General features: G+C 44.8%; 1 protein-coding gene across 1 annotated transcript in view; it reads right to left on the reverse strand.

The window, feature by feature from the left end:
* The window catches only part of DHTKD1 (dehydrogenase E1 and transketolase domain containing 1), a 58,338-nt gene extending 38,937 nt beyond the window's left edge, over positions 1-19,401 (reverse strand). Inside the window, exons 1-2 of the mRNA XM_073652386.1 lie at positions 19,118-19,401; positions 2,448-2,603 (exon numbers count right to left, since the gene is read on the reverse strand). Coding sequence (XP_073508487.1) covers positions 2,448-2,603; positions 19,118-19,274 — 313 coding nt within the window. The 5' untranslated portion in view covers positions 19,275-19,401. The remainder of the gene's footprint in view (positions 1-2,447; positions 2,604-19,117) is intronic.
* Positions 19,402-19,947: the final 546 nt, after the last annotated feature.

Below are 19,947 nucleotides of genomic sequence, written 5' to 3' on the forward strand. Positions count from 1 at the left end.
ACGCCTCTGTATGTATGTGATACGTGTATGCATGTGTCTGTATGTATGTGCTTTGTATATGTATGTATCTGCTCCTTATATACATATGTGTGTGTAACATACAGTGTTTGTGTCACATACCAAGTGTGTAGCATCTGCATTTATAAATCCTGGCAGTGCAGACGAGAGTTCATAGGTGTAAACATGGCAGTAATCACCCAATGAATGAGTAAAATGCTGCTCATTCATAGGGTGATTGGATTGAAACATAAATAGTTGTTCTCAGCAGCACATCGCCCGTAGAAAACTGCAGATAACATGATACTGTATGAGGACAGATTGATCTACTAATCATCCTTCTGTGCCCATCATTCTTCCTCAGCTGGTGGAAAGAGTCCGGCAAACAACGAAATGAATATTGTCGATCACGCTCGTTTAACGTCCTGAACTCAGCACATAAACAGGTGCTTCTCAGTAAATTACAATATCATCAAAAAGTTAATTTATTTCAGTTCTTCAATACAAAAAGTGAAACTCATTATATACAGTTATTACAGAGTGATCTATTTCAAGTGTTTATTTCTGTTAATGTTGATGATTATGGCTTACAGCCAATGAAAACACAAAAGTCATTATCTCAGTAAATTAGAATACTTTATAACCGCTTGAAACATAATTTTAAAATCCAAAATGTTGGCCTACTGAAATGTATGTTCAATAAATGCACTCAATACTTGGTCGGGGCTCCTTTTGCATCAGTTACTGCATCAATGTGGCGTGGCATGGAGGCGATCAGCCTGTGGCACTGCTGAGGTGTTATGGAAGCCCAGGTTGCTTTGATAGCAGCCTTCAGCTCGTCTGCTTTGTTGGTTCAGGTTCTCTCATCTTCCTTTTGACAATACCCCATAGATGGGGGTTAAGGTTAAGCGAGTATGCTGGCCAGTCAAGCCCAATGATCCTGTTGCACCACAGACTGTCCAGGAGTTGGCGGATGCTTTAGTCCAGGCCTGGGAGGAGATCCCACAGGAGACTATCCGCAACCTCAACAGGAGCATGCCCAGGCGTTGTAGGGAGGTCATACAGGCACGTGGAGGCCACACACAATACTGAGCCTCATTTTGACTTGTTTTAAGGACATTACATCAAAGTTGGATCAGCCTGTAGTGTGTTTTTCCGCTTTAATTTTGGGGGTGACTCCAAATCCAGGCCTCCATTGGTTAATAAATTTGATTTCCATTGATGATTTTTGTGCGATTTTGTTGTCAGCACATTCAACTTTGTACAGAACAAAGTATTCAATGAGAATATTTCATTCATTCAGATAGAGGATGTGTTATTCGAGTGTTCCCTTTATTTTTTTGAGCAGTGTATTTATTTTCTCTATTCTATAATGTCGGGTCCTGCTGTGATTTTACTGTATGTGGCTGTCAATCAGATGTTAGGTGCTAAAAATCGGATGGCACTTGCATAACACCCATCCGATATTGGAACGTTTTTCACACATATGGGTATGAGCCTCAAAATGAAGAATGACATTTAAAAAAAATGGCGTGGGCTCCCACATCATATTTAGAACAAGCAGAGGGAATGCCAACCGCTGGGAGCTGACATTACAAGCCAGGGAAGGAGCCATTAGGCCTACATGTTACCTGGCTATTAATAACAGCTCACAACAGTTTGACTAGCGTTTCACTTTTTGCATTGAAAACTGAAATAAATTAACTTTTTGATTATATTCTAATTTTGTGAGAAGCACATGTAAACGCAACTGAAATGTTTCCTTTGTGATGGTGCAATATGTGAGTATTTTTTTGCCCCACTTTAAACTTTTGCCAAGGGCCCCACTTTGTCTTAAACTGTCCCTGGCTAGAAGATAAGCAATGTACAAAGTTCACCAGCCTCCATAGACTGTCTGAACATCCTTAGCAGGTAAAGTAAAAGCCCCTGCTTTGCTTGAGATGCAGACAAAGCCCATGCAGGTATCCAGCAGTTTGGATATATAACTACACCAAGTTATTAGTACAGCTTAAAAGGATTCAGGTACATTAAAAATATTGCATCAAGGAAAAAATGACACACTTCAGACGTAAAGCTATCCTAAGTCATGGTATAATACAGGATACTATGATGCTCTCCCTTTAGGCTATGTGCACAGTTTTTTTTTAGGCGATTTAGAAACAGAAACTGAGTGGAAACTTTCCAAATCCTTTTTATAAATGTAAAACAACCAAAAAAAACCTGAAGGTTTTGCTCAGGAAAACTCTGCGAAAAGATTCATTGTTACTTAGAGAATTACGTTTTCACATTTTAATTTTGTTTTGCTTTTTTAATAATTATTTTTCTAGGAGTCAGGGATGCCATTTAATTTTCACCTTAAGCAGCAGCAAAGCTACAATTAGCCCTATCTAAATACTAGCAAATTTTAACATCAGGTCACAATTTAATCCATTAAATCATCTTAGCTTTACCTGCTGTACGGAAAGGTCCATGTAGAATTTCGGAAAGTACCTGTATTTCTGGCACCATATCCATCACTGCTTGTCCAGTAAACAATGGATTAATTTTTGCAGCTTTGTGACCATGCTCACGGTAAGCTGTAATAAGTCTTGCAAGGCCATGGTCCACTACAAAAGGTATACAAAAAAGTAAATCATGAAAACTTTTGGTTTGTTTATATGCTTCATTTTAATAACTCAAGTACTTTAAAGGGGTTTTCCCAAGAACAAAAGTTCATTTTAATCAATAGATCTTGGAATAATAATAACTTCCACAATTGGATGTGTTTAAATAAAATGTTCCTGTGCTGAGATAATCTTATCAATGTGCCCCTGCTGTATACTGTTTAATGCGTCCTCTTACTGTCACTCTCTGTTAACTTTTATTACTTTTGTAATGTGTATGGAATTAATGTAATATAATATATATTTTTTCTTTACCGATCATCTCCAGATTTTCTCCTTGGTTACTTCACTGTGGTGGAGTTGGTATATTTACACGCACCGTCACATACTTATGTATTAGGTGCAGTGTGTCTGTAATAATGACCTTGGCCTTCATAATATTACAGCCATTACACCAGGGGTCCTCAAACTATGGCCCGCGGAGGACTTTTATCCGGCCCGCTGGGCTATGGGCGGAGGAGAGGAGAGCGGTGTCAGCGCCCGCCCTTCTCCCCCGCTTGCTCAGGGCCCCGGCAGGCAGATACTTACCTCTCCCCGTGCCTCTGCAGAGCCGCTGTCTTTCTGCTCTGCGCTTCCTGTGACGTCTCAGGTCAGAGGGTGCGGTGATGTCTCTACACCGCGCCCTCCCGAGTGCCGTCACAGGCAGCGCAGAGCGGGACGACGCCGCCGCGACACTGGAGTCCAGACCAGAGTAGAGCAGCGGCAGCAAGTGAGAAGTGAGGAGAGTATTGGATTTTTTTTTTTTTTTAATGTATGGAGGCATAGGTCATTATATGGGGGGGTGACATCCTGCAAGGGGTATAATATGGGGGGGTGACATCCTGCATGGGGCATTATATGGGGGGTGACATGCAGCATGGGGCATTATATGGGGGTTGACATGCTGCATGGGGCATTATATGGGGGTTGACATGCTGCATGGGGCATTATATGGGGGTTGACATGCTGCATGGGGCATTATATGGGGGGGGGAGGGACATCCTGCATGGGGCATTATACGGGGCGAAAGGGACATCCTGCATGGGGCATAATATGGGGGGGGGTGACATGCTGCTTGGGGCATTATATGGGGGGTGGCATCCAGCATGGGGCATTATAAGGGGGGGAACAGCCTGCATGGGGCATTATAAGGGGGGGAACAGCCTGCATGGGGCATTATAAGGGGGGAACAGCCTGCATGGGACATTATAAGGGGGGAACAGCCTGCATGGGGCATTATAAGGGGGGAACAGCCTGCATGGGGCATTATAAGGGGGGAACAGCCTGCATGGGGCATTATAAGGGGGAAACAGCCTGCCTATTGGGAACATTTACCTGCCCATTGAGGACCTATGCTGCCTATTGGGGATATTTACCTGCCTATTGGGGACATTTACCTGCCTATTGGGGACCTATGCTGCCTATTGGGTACATTTACCTGCCTATTGGGTACATTTACCTGCCTATTGGGGACCTATGCTGCCTATTGGGGACATTTACCTGCCTATTGGGGACATTTACCTGCCTATTGGGGACATTTACCTACCTATTGAAATACCGGTTGATTTAACTTTACTTGTTCTTCATTTTAAATATTGTATTTGTTCCTGTATTGTTTTTTTTACTACAAAATAAGATATGTGCAGTGTGCATAGGAATTTGTTCATAGCTTTTTTAAAAAACTATAATCCAGCCCTCCAATGGTATGAGGAACCGTGAACTGGCCACCTGTTTAAAAAGTTTGAGGACCCCTGCATTACACAGTACATAGCAGCGGCACATTTATAAGATTATCTCAGCACAGGAACATTTTATTTAAAACACATCCAATTGTGGAAATTATTATTCTTCCAAGATCTATTGATTAAAATAAACTTTCGTTTGTGGGAAAACCCCTTTAACGACTGTGCCAAATTTTACAATTCTGACCACTGTCACTTTATGAGGTAATAACTCTGGAACGTTTCAACGGATCCCACTGATTCTGAGATTTGTTTTTTTTGACATATTGTACTTCATGATAGTGGTAAAATTTCTTCGATAAGACTCGTGTTTACTTGTGAAAAAAACAGAAATTTGAATTTTCATGCCCTTAAATCAGAGAGATATGTCACACAAAATAGTTAATAAATAAACATTTCCCACATGTCTACTTTACATCAGCACAATTTTGAGGGATTTATATGACAGAAAATACCCAAAAGTGACACCATTCTAAATACGTCATCCCTCAAAGGTGCTCAAAACCACATTCAAGAACCACATTCAAAACCACATTCAATTAACCCTTCACGTGCTTCACAGGAACTGAAGCAACGTGGAAGGAAAAAATTAACATTTAACTTTTTTTTCACAAAAGGTTTACTTCAGACTCAATTTTTTTATTTTCACAAGGGCAATGAGAGAAAATGAACCACAAAATTTGTTGTGAATTCCTCCTGAGCACGCCGATATCCCATATGTGGGGGAAAACCACTGTTTGGGCACACGGCTAGGTTCGGAAGGGAAGGAGCACCATTTGAGTTTTGGAATGTAACATTTGCTTCAATAATTAGCGGACACCATGTCGCGTTCGGGGAGCCCCTGATGTGCCTAAACAGTGGAAACCAGGGCTGTGGAGTCAGAGCCCATTTTGGTGGAGTCGGTATAAAATGGACCGACTCAGACTTCTAAAATTGGATACAGTAATTCAATGTAGTTTGTGGGGAATATTTTTTCATAAGAATTTGGGAAAGTTATGAAATGTCCTATAAATGTCTGTCCTATTTCTGATCTAAGGGTCTAGACTTTTAGCGGAGATGAATCTGTGCTACAGTAAATTTATCACTTAAACATGAGCCATGTATGAGGGAGTAGGAGTCGTGGAAATTGAGGAGTTGGAGGTTTGGCTTACCGACTCCACGGCCCTGGTGGAAACCCCCCACAAGTGACACCATTTTGTAAACTAGACCCCTTAGGGAACTTATCTAGATGTGTGAACACCTTGAACCCCGAAGTGCTTCACAGAAGTTTATAAAGGTAGAGCCGTGAAATTAAGAAATCAATTTTTTTTCCACAAAAATGTACTTTTAGCCCCAATTTTTTTATTTTCACAATGGTAACAGGAGAAAATGGACCCCAAAATTTGTTGCGAAATTGCTCCTGAGTGCGGACATACCCTATATGTAGAGGAAAAGTATTGTCTGTGCGCACGGCCGGGCTTGGAAAGGAAGGAGTGACGTTTGGAACGCAGACTTTGATGGAATGGTCTGCGGGGGTCATTTTGCGTTTGGAGAGCCCCTGATGTGCCTAAACAGTGGAAAAACCCGATAAGTTACCCCATTTTGGAAACTACACCCCTCAAGGATTTTATCCAGGAGTATAGTGAGCATTTTGAACCCACTGGTACTACACAGAATTTGATAACATTAGGTCATTATACTGAAAATTTGTCTTTTTTCACAAAAATGAAGTTTTAGACCCAAATTTGTAATTTTTGCAATGGATAATAGAAGAAAACAGACCCCATAATTTGTTATGCTATTTCTGAACATGATGATGCCCCATATGCCATCAGAAATTACTGTTGGGCTACACGTCAGGGCAGGGAAGGAGCACTGTTTGGCTTTTGGAGCATAGATTTTGATAGAATAGTTTGTGGGCGACATCTGCGGAGCCCCTAAGGTGACAGAACAGCAGAAAAACCCCAAAAGTGACCAAATTGTATAAATAACACATCTCAATGAATTCATCTACTGCTGCAGTGACTATTATGTAACATCCACACCAGGCTTTATTCTGAAGAATTCCAAATATGCCAGTTTAGTGCCCATACATTGTGCCCCCATAAAGTGTAGTGCCCGCATACATTTCTCCTGGTTACACACCCCGTAAATTAAGTTATCTCCCCACTACAATAATGGCAAACATGTGGCCGCTTACTTCGGTTTAGGCACAGTGGGGCTAAGAAGGAGGGGGCATTTGGATTTGAGAGCGCAGAATTCACTGGATTTTATTTATTTGAGGGGGCAGGAGCCATGTCGCTTTTCCAGAGTCTTTGTTCTACCAGTAACATGGGACCCCGTATAGTCCCAGTGACACATGACGGACCTGAGAGGGGGCTGGTTTTGTGTGGGGTAAATTAGGGGTTTTATTGGTAACATTTTGATGTATATAATTTTCGATTGCTTTCAGAATAAGACTGGATCGCCAGTCTACACTGAGCTCTTACGCCGGGTTTCCATGTAAATCCCACAAAAATGTGATTCAGACAAAACCCCCAAAGGAACCACCCACCACAAAGAGGCAGATGGAGACACTTTGGAATCCGTTTGACGTCTGCTCCTGTGGTCTCCATCTTTTTAGGCGCACACAGATCTGTGGTCGTCCACATTTGTGCGCTAAAAAAAAGCCTAAAATGATGGGACACCGCCAGAACAGAGACCAGTCCAAATAGACTCCATCAGCCTCATAAGTGAGTGGCTCCATCTGGATTTTTTGTTTGAATAGTGGTTTGGGTGAATTTACACAAAAACTCCAACGTAAGCGGTCAGCGGAGAGCGCAGGATAAACGTGAACCAAGCCTTCTTCTGATTTTTTTGGAAGCAAAATGAAGAAATAAACAGCAGTACCAGAATAGTTCTTATTTTTATTTTGCGCAGTTCACTGTGATAAGGCGTATTTATTCTTTGGGTCAGTGCGATTACAGAGATACCAGATTTATATGTTTTTTTTTACATTTTGCTGCTATCACACAGTTAAAAAAAGCATTTTTTTAAAAAAGTAGTAATTTTCATTGCCATATTTTGAGAGCGGTAACTTTTTTATTTTTTGGCGACTCGAGCTGTATGATGGCTTATTTTTTGCGTGACGAGTTGCAGATTTTTTTGGTACCATTTTGGGGCACGTAGTAATTTTTTATCGCTTTTTATTCAAATTTTTCAAACAGAGAATGAACAAAAAACAGAAATTCAGTTATCGTTTTTATTTTTTGCGCCGTTCACAGTGCGGTAAAAGTGATCAGACCGATTTGTTTATCATGTCGGTACGATTACAGCGATACCAGATTTATATATTTTTTATGCTTTGCTATTTTTACAGACTAAAAACAGTATTTTACAAAAAACAATTTGATTTTACAACGTCGCATTCTTAGAGCTGTAACTTTTTTATTTTTTGCCAAATCAGCCATATTATGGCTTGTTTTTTGGCGGGACGGTTTGGCGTTTTTATGTAGAGTACAAACCAAAAGTTTGGACACACCTTCTCATTTAAAGATTTTTCTGTATTTTCATGACTATGAAAATTGTACATTCACACTGAAGGCACCAAAACTATGAATTAACACATGTGGAATTATATACTTAACAAAAAAGTGTGAAACAACTGAAAATATGTCTTATATTCTAGGTTCTTCAAAGAAGCCACCTTTTGCTTTGATGACTGCTTTGCACACTCTTGGCATTCTCTTGATGAGCTTCAAGAGGTAGTCACCGGAAATGGTCTTCCAACAATCTTGAAGGAGTTCCCAGAGATGCATAGCACTTGTTGGCCCTTTTGCCTTCACTCTGCGGTCCAGCTCACCCCAAACCATCTCGATTGGGTTCAGGTCTGGTGACTGTGGAGGCCAGGTCATCTGGCTTAGCACCCCATCACTCTCCCTCTTGGTCAAATAGCCCTTACACAGCCTGGAGGTGTGTTTGGGGTCATTGTCCTGTTGAAAAATAAATGATGGTCCAACTAAACGCAAACCGGATGGAATAGCATGCCGCTGCAAGATGCTGTGGTAGCCATGCTGGTTCAGTATGCCTTCAATTTTGAATAAATCCCCAACAGTGTCACCAGCAAAGCACCCCCACACCATCACACCTCCTCCTCCATGATTCACGATGGGAACCAGGCATGTAGAGTCCATCCGTTCACCTTTTCTGCGTCGCACAAAGACACAGTGGTTGGAACCAAAGATCTCAAATTTGGACTCATCAGACCAAAGCACAGATTTCCACTGGTCTAATGTCCATTCCTTGTGTTTAGCCCAAACAAGTCTCTTCTGCTTGTTGCCTGTTCTTAGCAGTGGTTTCCTAGCAGCTATTTTACCATGAAGGCCTGCTGCACAAAGTCTCCTCTTAACAGTTGTTGAAGAGATGTGTCTGCTGCTAGAACTCTGTGTGACATTGACCTGGTCTCTAATCTGAGCTGCTGTTAACCTACGATTTCTGAGGCTGGTGACTCGGATAAACTTATCATCAGAAGCAGAGGTGACTCTTGGTCTTCCTTTCCTGGGGCGGTCCTCATGTGAGCCAGTTTCTTTGTAGCACTTGATGTTTTTTGCAACTGCACTTGGGGACACTTTCAAAGTTTTCCCAATTTTTCGGACTGAATGACCTTTATTTCTTAAAGTAATGATGGCCACTCGTTTTTCCTTACTTAGCTGCTTTTTTCTTGCCATAATACAAATTCTAACAGTCTATTCAGTAGGACTATCAGCTGTGTATCCACCTGACTTCTGCACAACACAACTGATGGTCCCAACCCCATTTATAAGGCAAGAAATCCCACTTATTAAACCTGACAGGGCACACCTGTGAAGTGAAAACCATTTCCGGTGACTACTTCTTGAAGCTCATCAAGAGAATGTCAAGAGTGTGCAAAGCAGTCACCAAAGCAAAAGTTGGCTACTTTGAAGAACCTAGAATATAAGACACATGTTAACTATATAATTCCACATGTGTTAATTCATTGTTTTGATGCCTTCAGTGTGAATGTACAATTTTCAAAGTCATGAAAATACAGAAAAATCTTTAAATGAGAAGGTGTGTCCAAACTTTTGGTCTGTACTATATATAACTTTTTTTTTTTTACATACGACTTTTTGATCCCTTTTTATTCACTTTTTTGAGTCAGAATGATGAAAAAGCGTCATTTTTGGTGTGTTTTGTATTTATTTTTACGGCGTTAGCCAAACGGAAAAAATAACGTGACAGTTTCATAGAGCCAGTCGTTCCAGAAGCGACGATACCAATTATGTGTACGTTTTCTCATTTATTTTTGTTTTATCACAAACGCTGCGCTTTTAGTGGCGAAACGGATTTTAGTGATTTGTGTGCACTTTTTGTGTTTTTTTTTCTTTTTTTACATATTTTATTACACTTTTTACTTTTTCACTTAGTCCCACTGTGGGACATGTGTAATTTTCACTTTGATCACAGGTCTCATACACTGCACTAACTCTGTACTGTGTATGAGACCTGTCAGTGAGTTATGTCTGATAATAAGCTGGATAAGCAATAAGCTGGATCTCACAGGCCCCGTAGGATCATCACATGATCTCAGCATACCATGGTAACCATAGGGACCTGTGATTCTCATCACGGGGGTCTGATGGTTACTAAGGGGGTCGCAAGACCCCCTGTTAAGCACTTAAATACCGCTGTCACGATTGAAAGCGGTATTTAATGGGTTAATCGGCCCGATTGGCATCGAGACCGGCCGGGGCCGATACTTCAGGGTGTCAGCTGTCACACACAGCTAACAAACGCAGGAATCGCCGCCGGGCGGCGCTATTCTCTTATTCCACAGCGACACATTTTAACGGCGCTGTGGAATAAGTACTCTTAATGACAGCCGTAAAAATGCGTTACTGCAGTCGTTAGGAGATTAAAGGGGTTGTCCACTACTATGTCAATCCCTTCTCAATCTGAATTTTTCCCCTGTTAAAATAAAAACACATACTCACCTCCCGTGGTGGCGCCGTTTCAGCGGTGTCGGCACTCGCATACCCGGTGTTCACGTGAGGTTGTTACGTCACGCGAGTCCTGCGCTCAGTCAGTGCTCGCTTCACTGTCCCCGCCCTCTCTCACTTACTCTTGATTATACATCCAAAAGGTGCAGACCGTGACACCAGCACTGACTTGGCGCAGGACTCGCGTGACTTAAAGAAGATGTCCACTACTTGGACAACTTTTAGTCATACCCCACGCTTGAGCCCTTGGAATGCGAGTGCCAACACCGATGTAATGGCACCGGCACAGGTGAGTATAAGTGTTATTTTAACAGGGGCAAATATTCAGATTGAAAAGGGGTTGTACTAGTAGAGAGTAATTGCTTTTAGATGTTATTACTGGTAAGAGGATATTATTGTATTTGTGGTCTGCTGTAGATCTGGACTTCACTATTATTTATTATTATAACGCCATTTATTCCATGGCGCTTTACATGTAAAAAAGGGGGGTATACATAGCAAAAACAATTACAAAAGTCTTGAACAAAAACACAATGGCAAACTGGTACAGGAGGAGAGAGGACCCTGCCTGCTAGGGCTCACAGTCTACAGGGGAGGGGTGAGGATACAGCAGGTGAGGGTAGAGCTGGTCGTGCAGCGGTATGGTGGAAAGAGGGTTACTGCAGGTTGTACGCTTGTCGGAAGAGGTGGGTCTTCAGGTTCCTTTTGAAGGTTTCCACGGTAGGCCAGAGTCCGATGCTTTGGGGTAGAGAGTTCCTGAGTAGGGGGGATGCACAGGAGAAATCTTGTAAGCAATTGTGGGAAGAGGAAATAAGAGGGGAGTAGAGAAGGAGATCTTGTGAATATCGGAGGTTGCGTGTAGGTATGTACCGAGAGACTAGGTCAAAGATTTATGGAGGAGACAGGTTGTGGATGGCTTTGTATGCCATGGTTAAAGTTTTGAACTGGAGTCTCTGGGCACTGGGGAGGCAGTGAAGGGATTGACAAAGAGGAGTGGATGGGGAATAGCAGGGGGACAGGTGGATTAGTCGGGTAGCAAAATTCAGGATAGATTGGAGTATTTGAGGGGAGGCCACAGAGCAGGAGGTTGCAGTAGTCAAGGCAGGAGATGATGAGGGCGTGCACTAGTGTTTTTGCAGATTCGTGGTTGGGGAATGTGCGGATCTGGGAGATGTTTTTGAGCTGGAGTCGACAGGAAGTGGAAAGGGCTTGGATAATGTGGTTTGAAGGAGAGGTTAGAGTCCAGGGTTACCCCAAGGCAGCAAGCTTGTGGGACTGGGGAAAGTGGACAGCCATTGATTTTGATGGATCAGTCAGATGGGGGGGCTGAGTGAGATGGAGGAAAGATGATGAATTCTGTTTTATCCATGTTAAGTTTTAGAAATCTAACAGAGAAGAAGGATGAGCTAGTGGACAGATATTGTGGGATTCTGTTTAGTAAGGAGGTGATATCAGGTCCAGAGAGGTAAATCTGTGTGTCGTCAGCATAGAGATGATACTGAAAGCCATGAGACTCTACGAGTTGTCCCAGGCAGAGGATGTAGATTAAGAAGAGCAGAGGTCCTAGGAATGAACCTTAGGGGACTCCGACAGATAGGGGATGAGATGAGGAGGTGGTGTGTGAGAAACACTGAATGTCCTGTCTGTTAAGTATGAGGAGATCCAAAATAGGGCCAGGTCTTTGATGCCAAGAGATGAGAGAGTCTGTAGTAAGAGGGAATGGTCCACCGTGTCGAAGGCAGATAACCGGTCCAGGGGGAGGAGGACAGAGTAGTGTCGCTTGGATTTGGCGGTTAGTAGGCCGTTGGTCACTTTAGTCATTGATAGTTTCAGTAGAATGGTGCGGTTGGAAGCCAGATTGTAAGAGGTCAAAGAGGGAGCAGGAGGAGAGGTGGGAGGACAGTTCAAAATGGATGTGTTGTTGGAGTAGAATCATAGAATCATAGAATGGTAGAGTTGGAAGGGACCTCCTGGGTCATCTGGTCCTACCCCCTGCTCAAAGCAGGATTCACTAGATCATCTCAGACAGATGTCTGTCCAGCCTCTGTTTGAAGACGTCCATTGAAGGGGAACTCACCACCTCTCGTGGCAGCCTGTTCCACTCATTAATCACCCTAGTGATTAATGTAGTGGTTAGTAGTAGTTTTGAGGTATGGGGGAGAAGTGATTTGGGGCAATAGCTAGTCAGAGAAGATGGGTCGAGGGAGGGTTTTTTGAGGATGGGTGTGATCGAGGCATGTTTGAAGCATGAGGGGAAGACACCAGTTGTTAGTGACAGGTTGAAGAGGTGGGTTAGAGTTGGGATGAAGATAGTAGTAAGGTTAGGGGTGAGGTGGGATGGGATAGGGTCAAGTTCACAGGTGGTGAGGTGTGACTTGGAGTGTAAGGAGGAAAGTTAATCGTCTGTAATGGCAGAGAAGCTGGTTTGGGAGGAGGAGGATTGAGTAGATATCAGAAGGGGCTGTGGGGACTTTAGGCAAAAGCTTTGTCTGATGGTATCAATCTTCTGTTTGAAGAATGAGGCAAAGTCTTCGGCTGAGATGAGGGGAGAGGGAGGAGGCGCTGGGGGATGGAGGAGAGAATTGATAGTGTTGAATAGCTGTTTAGGGTTGTGAGAGAGGGAGGATATGAGAGATGAGAAGTAGGTTTGTTTCGCTGCAGTGAGTGTGGACTTGAAAGTAGTGAGGGACTGTTTGAATGCGATGGAGTGCTCGTTGGAGTGGGACTTTTTCCATCTCCGCTCAGCAACCCTGGAGGTCCGTCTCAGTTCTATAGTCAGGCTGGTGTGCCAGAGTTGCCTGTTGATTGTGCGAGTTTTGATATGTGTGAGGGGGGCGACTGAATTGAGGGCTGCAGCTGTTGTGTTATATAAAGCGGCAGCAACACCTGCATCATATAAGGAGCTTATGTCTGTAAGAGGGAGAAGGGATTCAGAGAGTGAGTGTAGGTCAAGGTGTTTGAGATTTCTGCGAGGGTATGCAAGTTTGTGGAGTGGAGATTGTGCACCTGGAGAGGAGAGGGAAGAGAATCTAAGTAGGTTGTGGTCAGATAGAGGGAGGGGTGAGTTAGAGAGGTTCGACAGGGAACAGAGGCGGGTGAAGATGAGGTCCAGTGTGTGGCCATCATTGTTACTGGCTGCGGAAGACAATTGAGCAAGGCTGAAGGAGGAATTGAGGGATAGAAGCTTAGAGACAGATGAGGGGACGTGTCAGTGGGGATGTTGAAGTCACCCATGATTATATTGTGGATGTCAGCTGAAAGGAAGTGAAGCAGCCAGGTGGTGAAGTGGTCGAAGAAAGTGGTGGCTGGCCCTGGGCGGCGGTAAATGACAGCCGGTTGGAGGGGGAGTAAATGCGCACAGAGTGCACCTCAAAAGAGGGGAAAGTAACAGAGGTGGCAGTGGAATTGGGGAGAAGGAGCAGTTATCTGACAGGAGGATACCAACTCCTCCGCCATGATTGCCGCAGGAGCAGGGTGTGTGGGAAAGATGGAATCCACCATAGGAAAGTGCAGCTGGAGAAGCTGTGTCAGAGGGGGTGAGCCAGTTTTCTGTGATACCGAAGAAGGAAAGTTTGTTAGTAATGAAAAGATCATGGATGTACGAAAGTTTGTTGCAGACGGAGCGAGCGTTCCATAGAGCTCCTGTTAGTGGGAATGGGGGAGGGCTGGGCATAAGGTTAGAGAGGTTATGAAAATTTGTGGTAGGTCGTGGATAAGAGGTAGAAGTGTCTGTGGGGATGTGGTGAGGAGGGCCAAGATTTAGGGAGATATCGCCAGCAATGAGGAGGAGCAGAGAAAGTGTTAGTAGGTGGGAGCAGGAGAGAGCATGAGGTGGCTGTCTGTGTTTGGAGACAAAGGATTGAATATTAAAGAACAATTCTGAGGAGGAGGTGAGATGGAGGGGTAGGATGGAGGGAGAGATGAAAAGTTCATTAAGAGGTGTAGGGATTAAGGGGGGGGGGGGGGGTTAGTAGAAAGTGAAAGGACTATAGGGGAGAGAGTGAAAACATAGAAACATTCCTTAATGTGAATGTGTACTAACTTTTCGGTGCGTAGTTAAAGGGGGTATATAGTTTGCTCACCTGACTCCAGCAATGACTAACTGCCATATGAAATAACTGCCCACACTTGGCGCCGATGACACGTGCATGCACCCCACACACGTGCACTCCTTAAGCAGCTTCTAAATTTATAGGGGAGACTAAATCATAGGTGAGGGGCATTGTTGGAGCTGCTTGTGGATATTAAACTAAAAGAGGTAAAATCCACAACATAAATTGACATGCTGCAGATTTAAATATCCACACTGCAGGTCAATCTCAGTGCACAAAATTCTAGTAGAGCAGATGAGAATTTTCATGATTGCAGCCAAGATAAAGCGTGAAGCTTGCCCAATAACTGTATACTGCTGCCACAGGATCGTTTCCCAGCGCCATCCAACAAATAACCTAAATTACCAGGGGGAAGTAGAATCAGCCAGACATTTCTCCTGTGCCTGCAGTTACTGGGACATGTAGAATTACATGGTTGCCATTCAGATAAATGCCCCTCTAGTTAATATATGGACAGCTTGAGGCCACACTGGCTCATATAGGGGTCACGGTTACATCATCGATTACATCTATATACCCCTATAGGAATATGGACAATGATTAACATTACAGTGGTGAAGTACAAATGCCAAAAGTGCAGCATCAGCTCAACAACCTACCTATGGAGGGAATAGAGACGCTACTGTTTAACTATGTAAAGTCCAAATTCCAGTAAATACTGCTGGCCATATATACCATGAGGGCTTCAGCCCCATCATTGATAGAGAAACTGATCTCATGTGACATGACACAAAATCCACTCTATGGCAAGAGGACAAGATGGCCACAGCTGTCGCAAGTTTCAAGAACAGCTGTCAAAAAAGTTATATTCTTCCTGCTTTTACCTTGACTTACAAATACATAGTGGCCTTATATGTGGTCAGCAGAAGAACAGATGCAATATGCAAATACATATAAAACAGCTCAAGGGTGACTTTACACTGATTTATAGGATGGGGAAAATGTTCTAAATTCACTAATAATATGTAGCCAGGTCTTCTACACAGCACTTTGGCACAATTTTGAGGCTGGACCCTGATCCAGCAGCCATGTTGGTATCCCACTGCTGCTGGACCACAGCACTGTCTACCTCCTATTAAACCGTGGTTTCCCTTGTGCCTCTTCTGATCAGCAGGCTGCCATGACACCATGTGGCAACGTAATGAAGTTGTGCCAGCTAATCAAAACAAGTGCAAGGGATGGCGCAGGTAGTAGGAGATTCACAGTGTTGTGGTCTAGTGGCCCCAGACTACCGACATAGGCCACTAGACCAGGGTCCTGCAAATCTTTTTGCTCAACTCCAGAGACTATTATGTACTACTTTATGTCTAAACACACATTGGTTGTTCCATTAAAACACCTCTGCACTATTCATTTTGCACCTACACTGTGGATAGGTAATAAAAGTTAAAATGGGTACTACCATGTCAAAGTGATGGCATATCACAAGGTTTCAGACATTTGAGACCCCCATGATCCTGAGATCAATGAGACTGCATTGCAAATGGAGAGCTGCCGTTTCTTTGCAGAAAAATGGCCACAATCTGAGCAGGGGAATTGCAGGCCAGCTAAATTACAAGTTACTAAATTCTAAGGGATAACGTTTCTCCTTGTGGAGAGTGGCATGCCTAGTCTGCCATGCCAATGTGCGGAGGATTATAAGCCTTGCAATTATCCTCTGGGAAATTAAACATGCAAATTGCCTCTTCAGAGGAAGAGAACTTGAACTCTAGTGCCACCTATTGAAAGTAGCAATCCTAAAAGGGTCGATAGTGACTTTTAGGATAACTACTTCCAATGGGTGGCACAAGAGTTCAAGTCCTCTTCCTCTCTGAAGAGACAATTTGCAAAGTTGCTGGGTCTGACAGGAGTTTTCTGCATTGCCAAGTGTCTGGGCACCTTTGGGACCTCTGTCAAACCTGATAAAGAAGGGGCAGCGTTGCGCCTGTTACAAGGCTTTTCTCTGCATAGTGGAATCCTCAGGATCAGTGGAGATTCCAAATGTCAGACCACTTCTAATACGCAGTCATATTATGAGATGGAAAGAGATATTTAACTGGTAAAACCTCTTTAAAAATGTGCAAGTCACAGCAATACAGTCCTGATGCTAGCTGCACAGTGCTGGGTGCGTCACCCTCCAGACAACTGCCCGCCTCTGCTGTACGCATGAGAGAAAAAGCTTTAAAAACCTGTGTGGCAGAGAATATTTCTGCCCTCTGCCAATATTTTATTAGATGCCAGTTATTATTTTGTGACACATCCTGCAAATACCCTGCAATAATATTGTGTGAATTTGGTTGTGATCAAAGGGTGTGGGCACAAAGAGGCAGCAGTTTGCCACATCTGCGCATGGTTTACCGCAAATTGCTGTAGACATAAATGTGCTTCACATTTAAAGAGCCCCAAGTTGCCAGTTTTTGCTCCTATTTTATTCCCACTGCTACCCTTTGTGTTCCGGTTTTTGCCATACGGTGCTAGAGATATGGGCCTTTTTAGTCCTCATTTTTATCATCTTAAAAGGGGGTGTTGCTCAGAGGATCCCATGAGGCATGTCTTTAGGCTGATCTGCACAATTACCCTATGAATCACACTTCCTTGACAAAGACCATACAAATTAGCACTAAATAAACAGGTCCAGATCTCTGGAACCGTTTGGCAGATTTAAAAAAAATAGAAAAAAAATACATATTACATAGCGTAGCAGCGGTAATAAAATAAGAGCAAACACTGTCCATTTATGACCTTTAAAGAGAACCTGTCAGCAGGATCATCCATGTTAAACTAAAGGTATGGGCAGGATGGCGCTGTCAGGCTGTGTGCCCACGATGCGTTTTTTAAGTGTTTCCGCAGCGGCAATTCCGCTGCAGAAACGCTTAAAAAACGCATGGTAGAAGGCCTGCCATGTCCCCCAATGATAATCCGCATGTGCTGTGCACATGCTGCGGAAATTTCCGCTGCGGATTATCATTGCGGAAAAATCCGCAGCACTACCAATTATTTTGCGGAAGCGCTGCGTTTTCGCCGCCATTGACTTGCATTGGAACGCATGGAATTCGCATCACTGCATATGTAGATGCGCATTCCATGTGCGGATGGTACCCGGGTGTGGAGGAGAGGAGACTCTCCTCCAGACCCAGGTACCATAGAACCTGTAAAAAAAAGAATAAAATAAAAAATAAATATTATATTTACCTTCTGATGGCCCATGGTGCGCTTGTCCTCCCATGCCGGCAGATCGCAGTGGACTGAAGGACCTGCGCTGACTTCATAGTCATATAACAGCAGGTCCTTCAGTGTAGTGTACCGCGAGCTGCCGGAAAGCCAGGACAGAGCAAACCAAGACTCCGGGGGCCATCAGAAGGAAAGTATGATATTTATTTTTTACCATTCTTTTACGGTCACACAGATTTATATAGTGTGACCAAGTTGTCAAGCACTTTCCAAGTGATGCTAAAATCACATGGAAAGCGCTTGACAACCTGCATGCGTAAATGCATGTGAAGAACGCTTCACATCCGCATGTCCCTGGCAGGAAAAGCGCATGTACAATCCGCATGCGTTTTTTGCCAAGGAGATGCAGAAACACTCAGGAAAAATCAGGAGCATTTCTGCATCATGGGCACATAGCCTCATACTGATTTAATACATACCTTCAGTGGAAGAATCTCCAGCCTGGTTTTCAATAAATTTTGGTATCCTCACCACTTCAGGGCAGGACTTGGGGGCCTAACTGTGGGTAGGGTCTTCGGCTCAGACACGGCCCCTCCGCTGCCTTTGTTGTAGTCATCATCTGGGTTATTTCAATTTTGGGCTGGCGCCATCCTAGTTATGGGCAGATCGACCTCTGGCGGTCTTCAGGAAATGTCGCCGGAGGTGGCGCATATGCAGAATGAGATCTCTGCTCGTCACTGATACTGAAGACTACCGGAGGTTGATCTGCCAGCGCCATTTTCATGAAGACCGCCACCAGCTGAATCTGGAAGAGCTGGGACGGCGCCAGCCCAAAATTTAAATGACCAAGATGATGAATACAACAGAGGCAGCAGAGGGGCCGTGGCTGAGCCCTCTGAGCCAAAGACCCTACCCACAGTCCTGCCCAGAAGGGATGAGGAAACCAAAATGTATCATGATGATTTAAGGAAAACCAGGCTGCAGATTTTTTCACTGAAGGTATTAAATCAGTAGGACAGCACCATTCTGCCCATACCTTTAGTTTAACATGGATATTCCTGCTGACAGGTTCCCTTTAATAGCTGCACATCATCCTACTAGATGACCACTACCATCACAGACGAGCCTGGCACTGCAGGCATCACGTGCTGGGCCTGGCACTGCAGGCATCACGTGCTGGGCCTGGCACTGCAGGCATCACGTGCTGGGCCTGGCACTGCAGGCATCACGTGCTGGGCCTGGCACTGCAGGCATCACGTGCTGGGCCTGGCACTGCAGGCATCACGTGCTGGGCCTGGCACTGCAGGCATCACGTGCTGGGCCTGGCACTGCAGGCATCACGTGCTGGGCCAGGCCGGGGACCTGCTGACACCATGGCTCCGGCCTCATGCATGGCCAGCAGTCCTTGTCCCCAGCACTGGGGAGGCTTGGCCAGTCTTCACTCTGGCGCCACATACACAACACAGAGGACACAGGGCTAGTGACGGCCCACACACCTGCACGGAGCCCCGCCGCCTCCTTCACACGGCTGCCCGCAGCCTCACTCTTCTTCGGTCTGTAGCCGTACACCCCGCGCTCAGTGCGGTAGAACCTGTGCAGCGCTGGTCGCCACAGGCCGCCACCCCGAGCACAGACACTAAGCCAGGCCGACATACTGTAGTCAGTGACTGGGACACCAGCAGCCGGCACCGCAGCAACCAAACAGTTAAAAGAAAGAATTACAGCCGAGTGCGCAATCTCTATACAAGAAAACGTGGTACTCGCTGACAGGAGACTCCCCCTGCAGGGGATTGGTTGGCTCTGGGGGCGCGATACTAAGGTGTATGGGATCATCCATTCGGTCCGTGCAAAGGGAGGAGCTATATTTTGTTGATATGGGATATCCTCAGTTTGTCACTCGCTTAGGTTTTGTTAGACACTGTGGTAATACAAGAGCTGAGGCCGGTGTGGGGTTCGTGGCTGCTACAGCTGAGGCCAGTGGGGGGGCTACTACAGCTAAGGCCAATGCGGGGCTACTCCGGCTGAGGCCAGTGGGGGGGCTACTACAGCTAAGGCCAATGGGGGGCTACTACAGCTGAGGCCTGTGGGGGGCTACTACAGCTGCGGGGGGGGGCTACTACAGCTGAGGCCAGTGGGGGGGCTACTCCGGCTGAGGCCAGTGGGGGGGCTACTACAGCTGCGGGGGGGGGCTACTACAGCTGAGGCCAGTGGGGGGGCTACTACAGCTGAGGCCAGTGGGGGGGCTACTACAGCTAAGGCCAATGCGGGGCTACTCTGGCTGAGGCCAGTGGGGGGGCTACTCTGGCTGAGGCCAGTGGGGGGGCTA

Source organism: Phyllobates terribilis, unplaced genomic scaffold, assembly GCF_046119375.1.
Source record: "Phyllobates terribilis strain yellow unplaced genomic scaffold, ASM4611937v1 Scaffold_11__3_contigs__length_659146591, whole genome shotgun sequence".
Classification (NCBI taxonomy): domain Eukaryota; kingdom Metazoa; phylum Chordata; class Amphibia; order Anura; family Dendrobatidae; genus Phyllobates; species Phyllobates terribilis.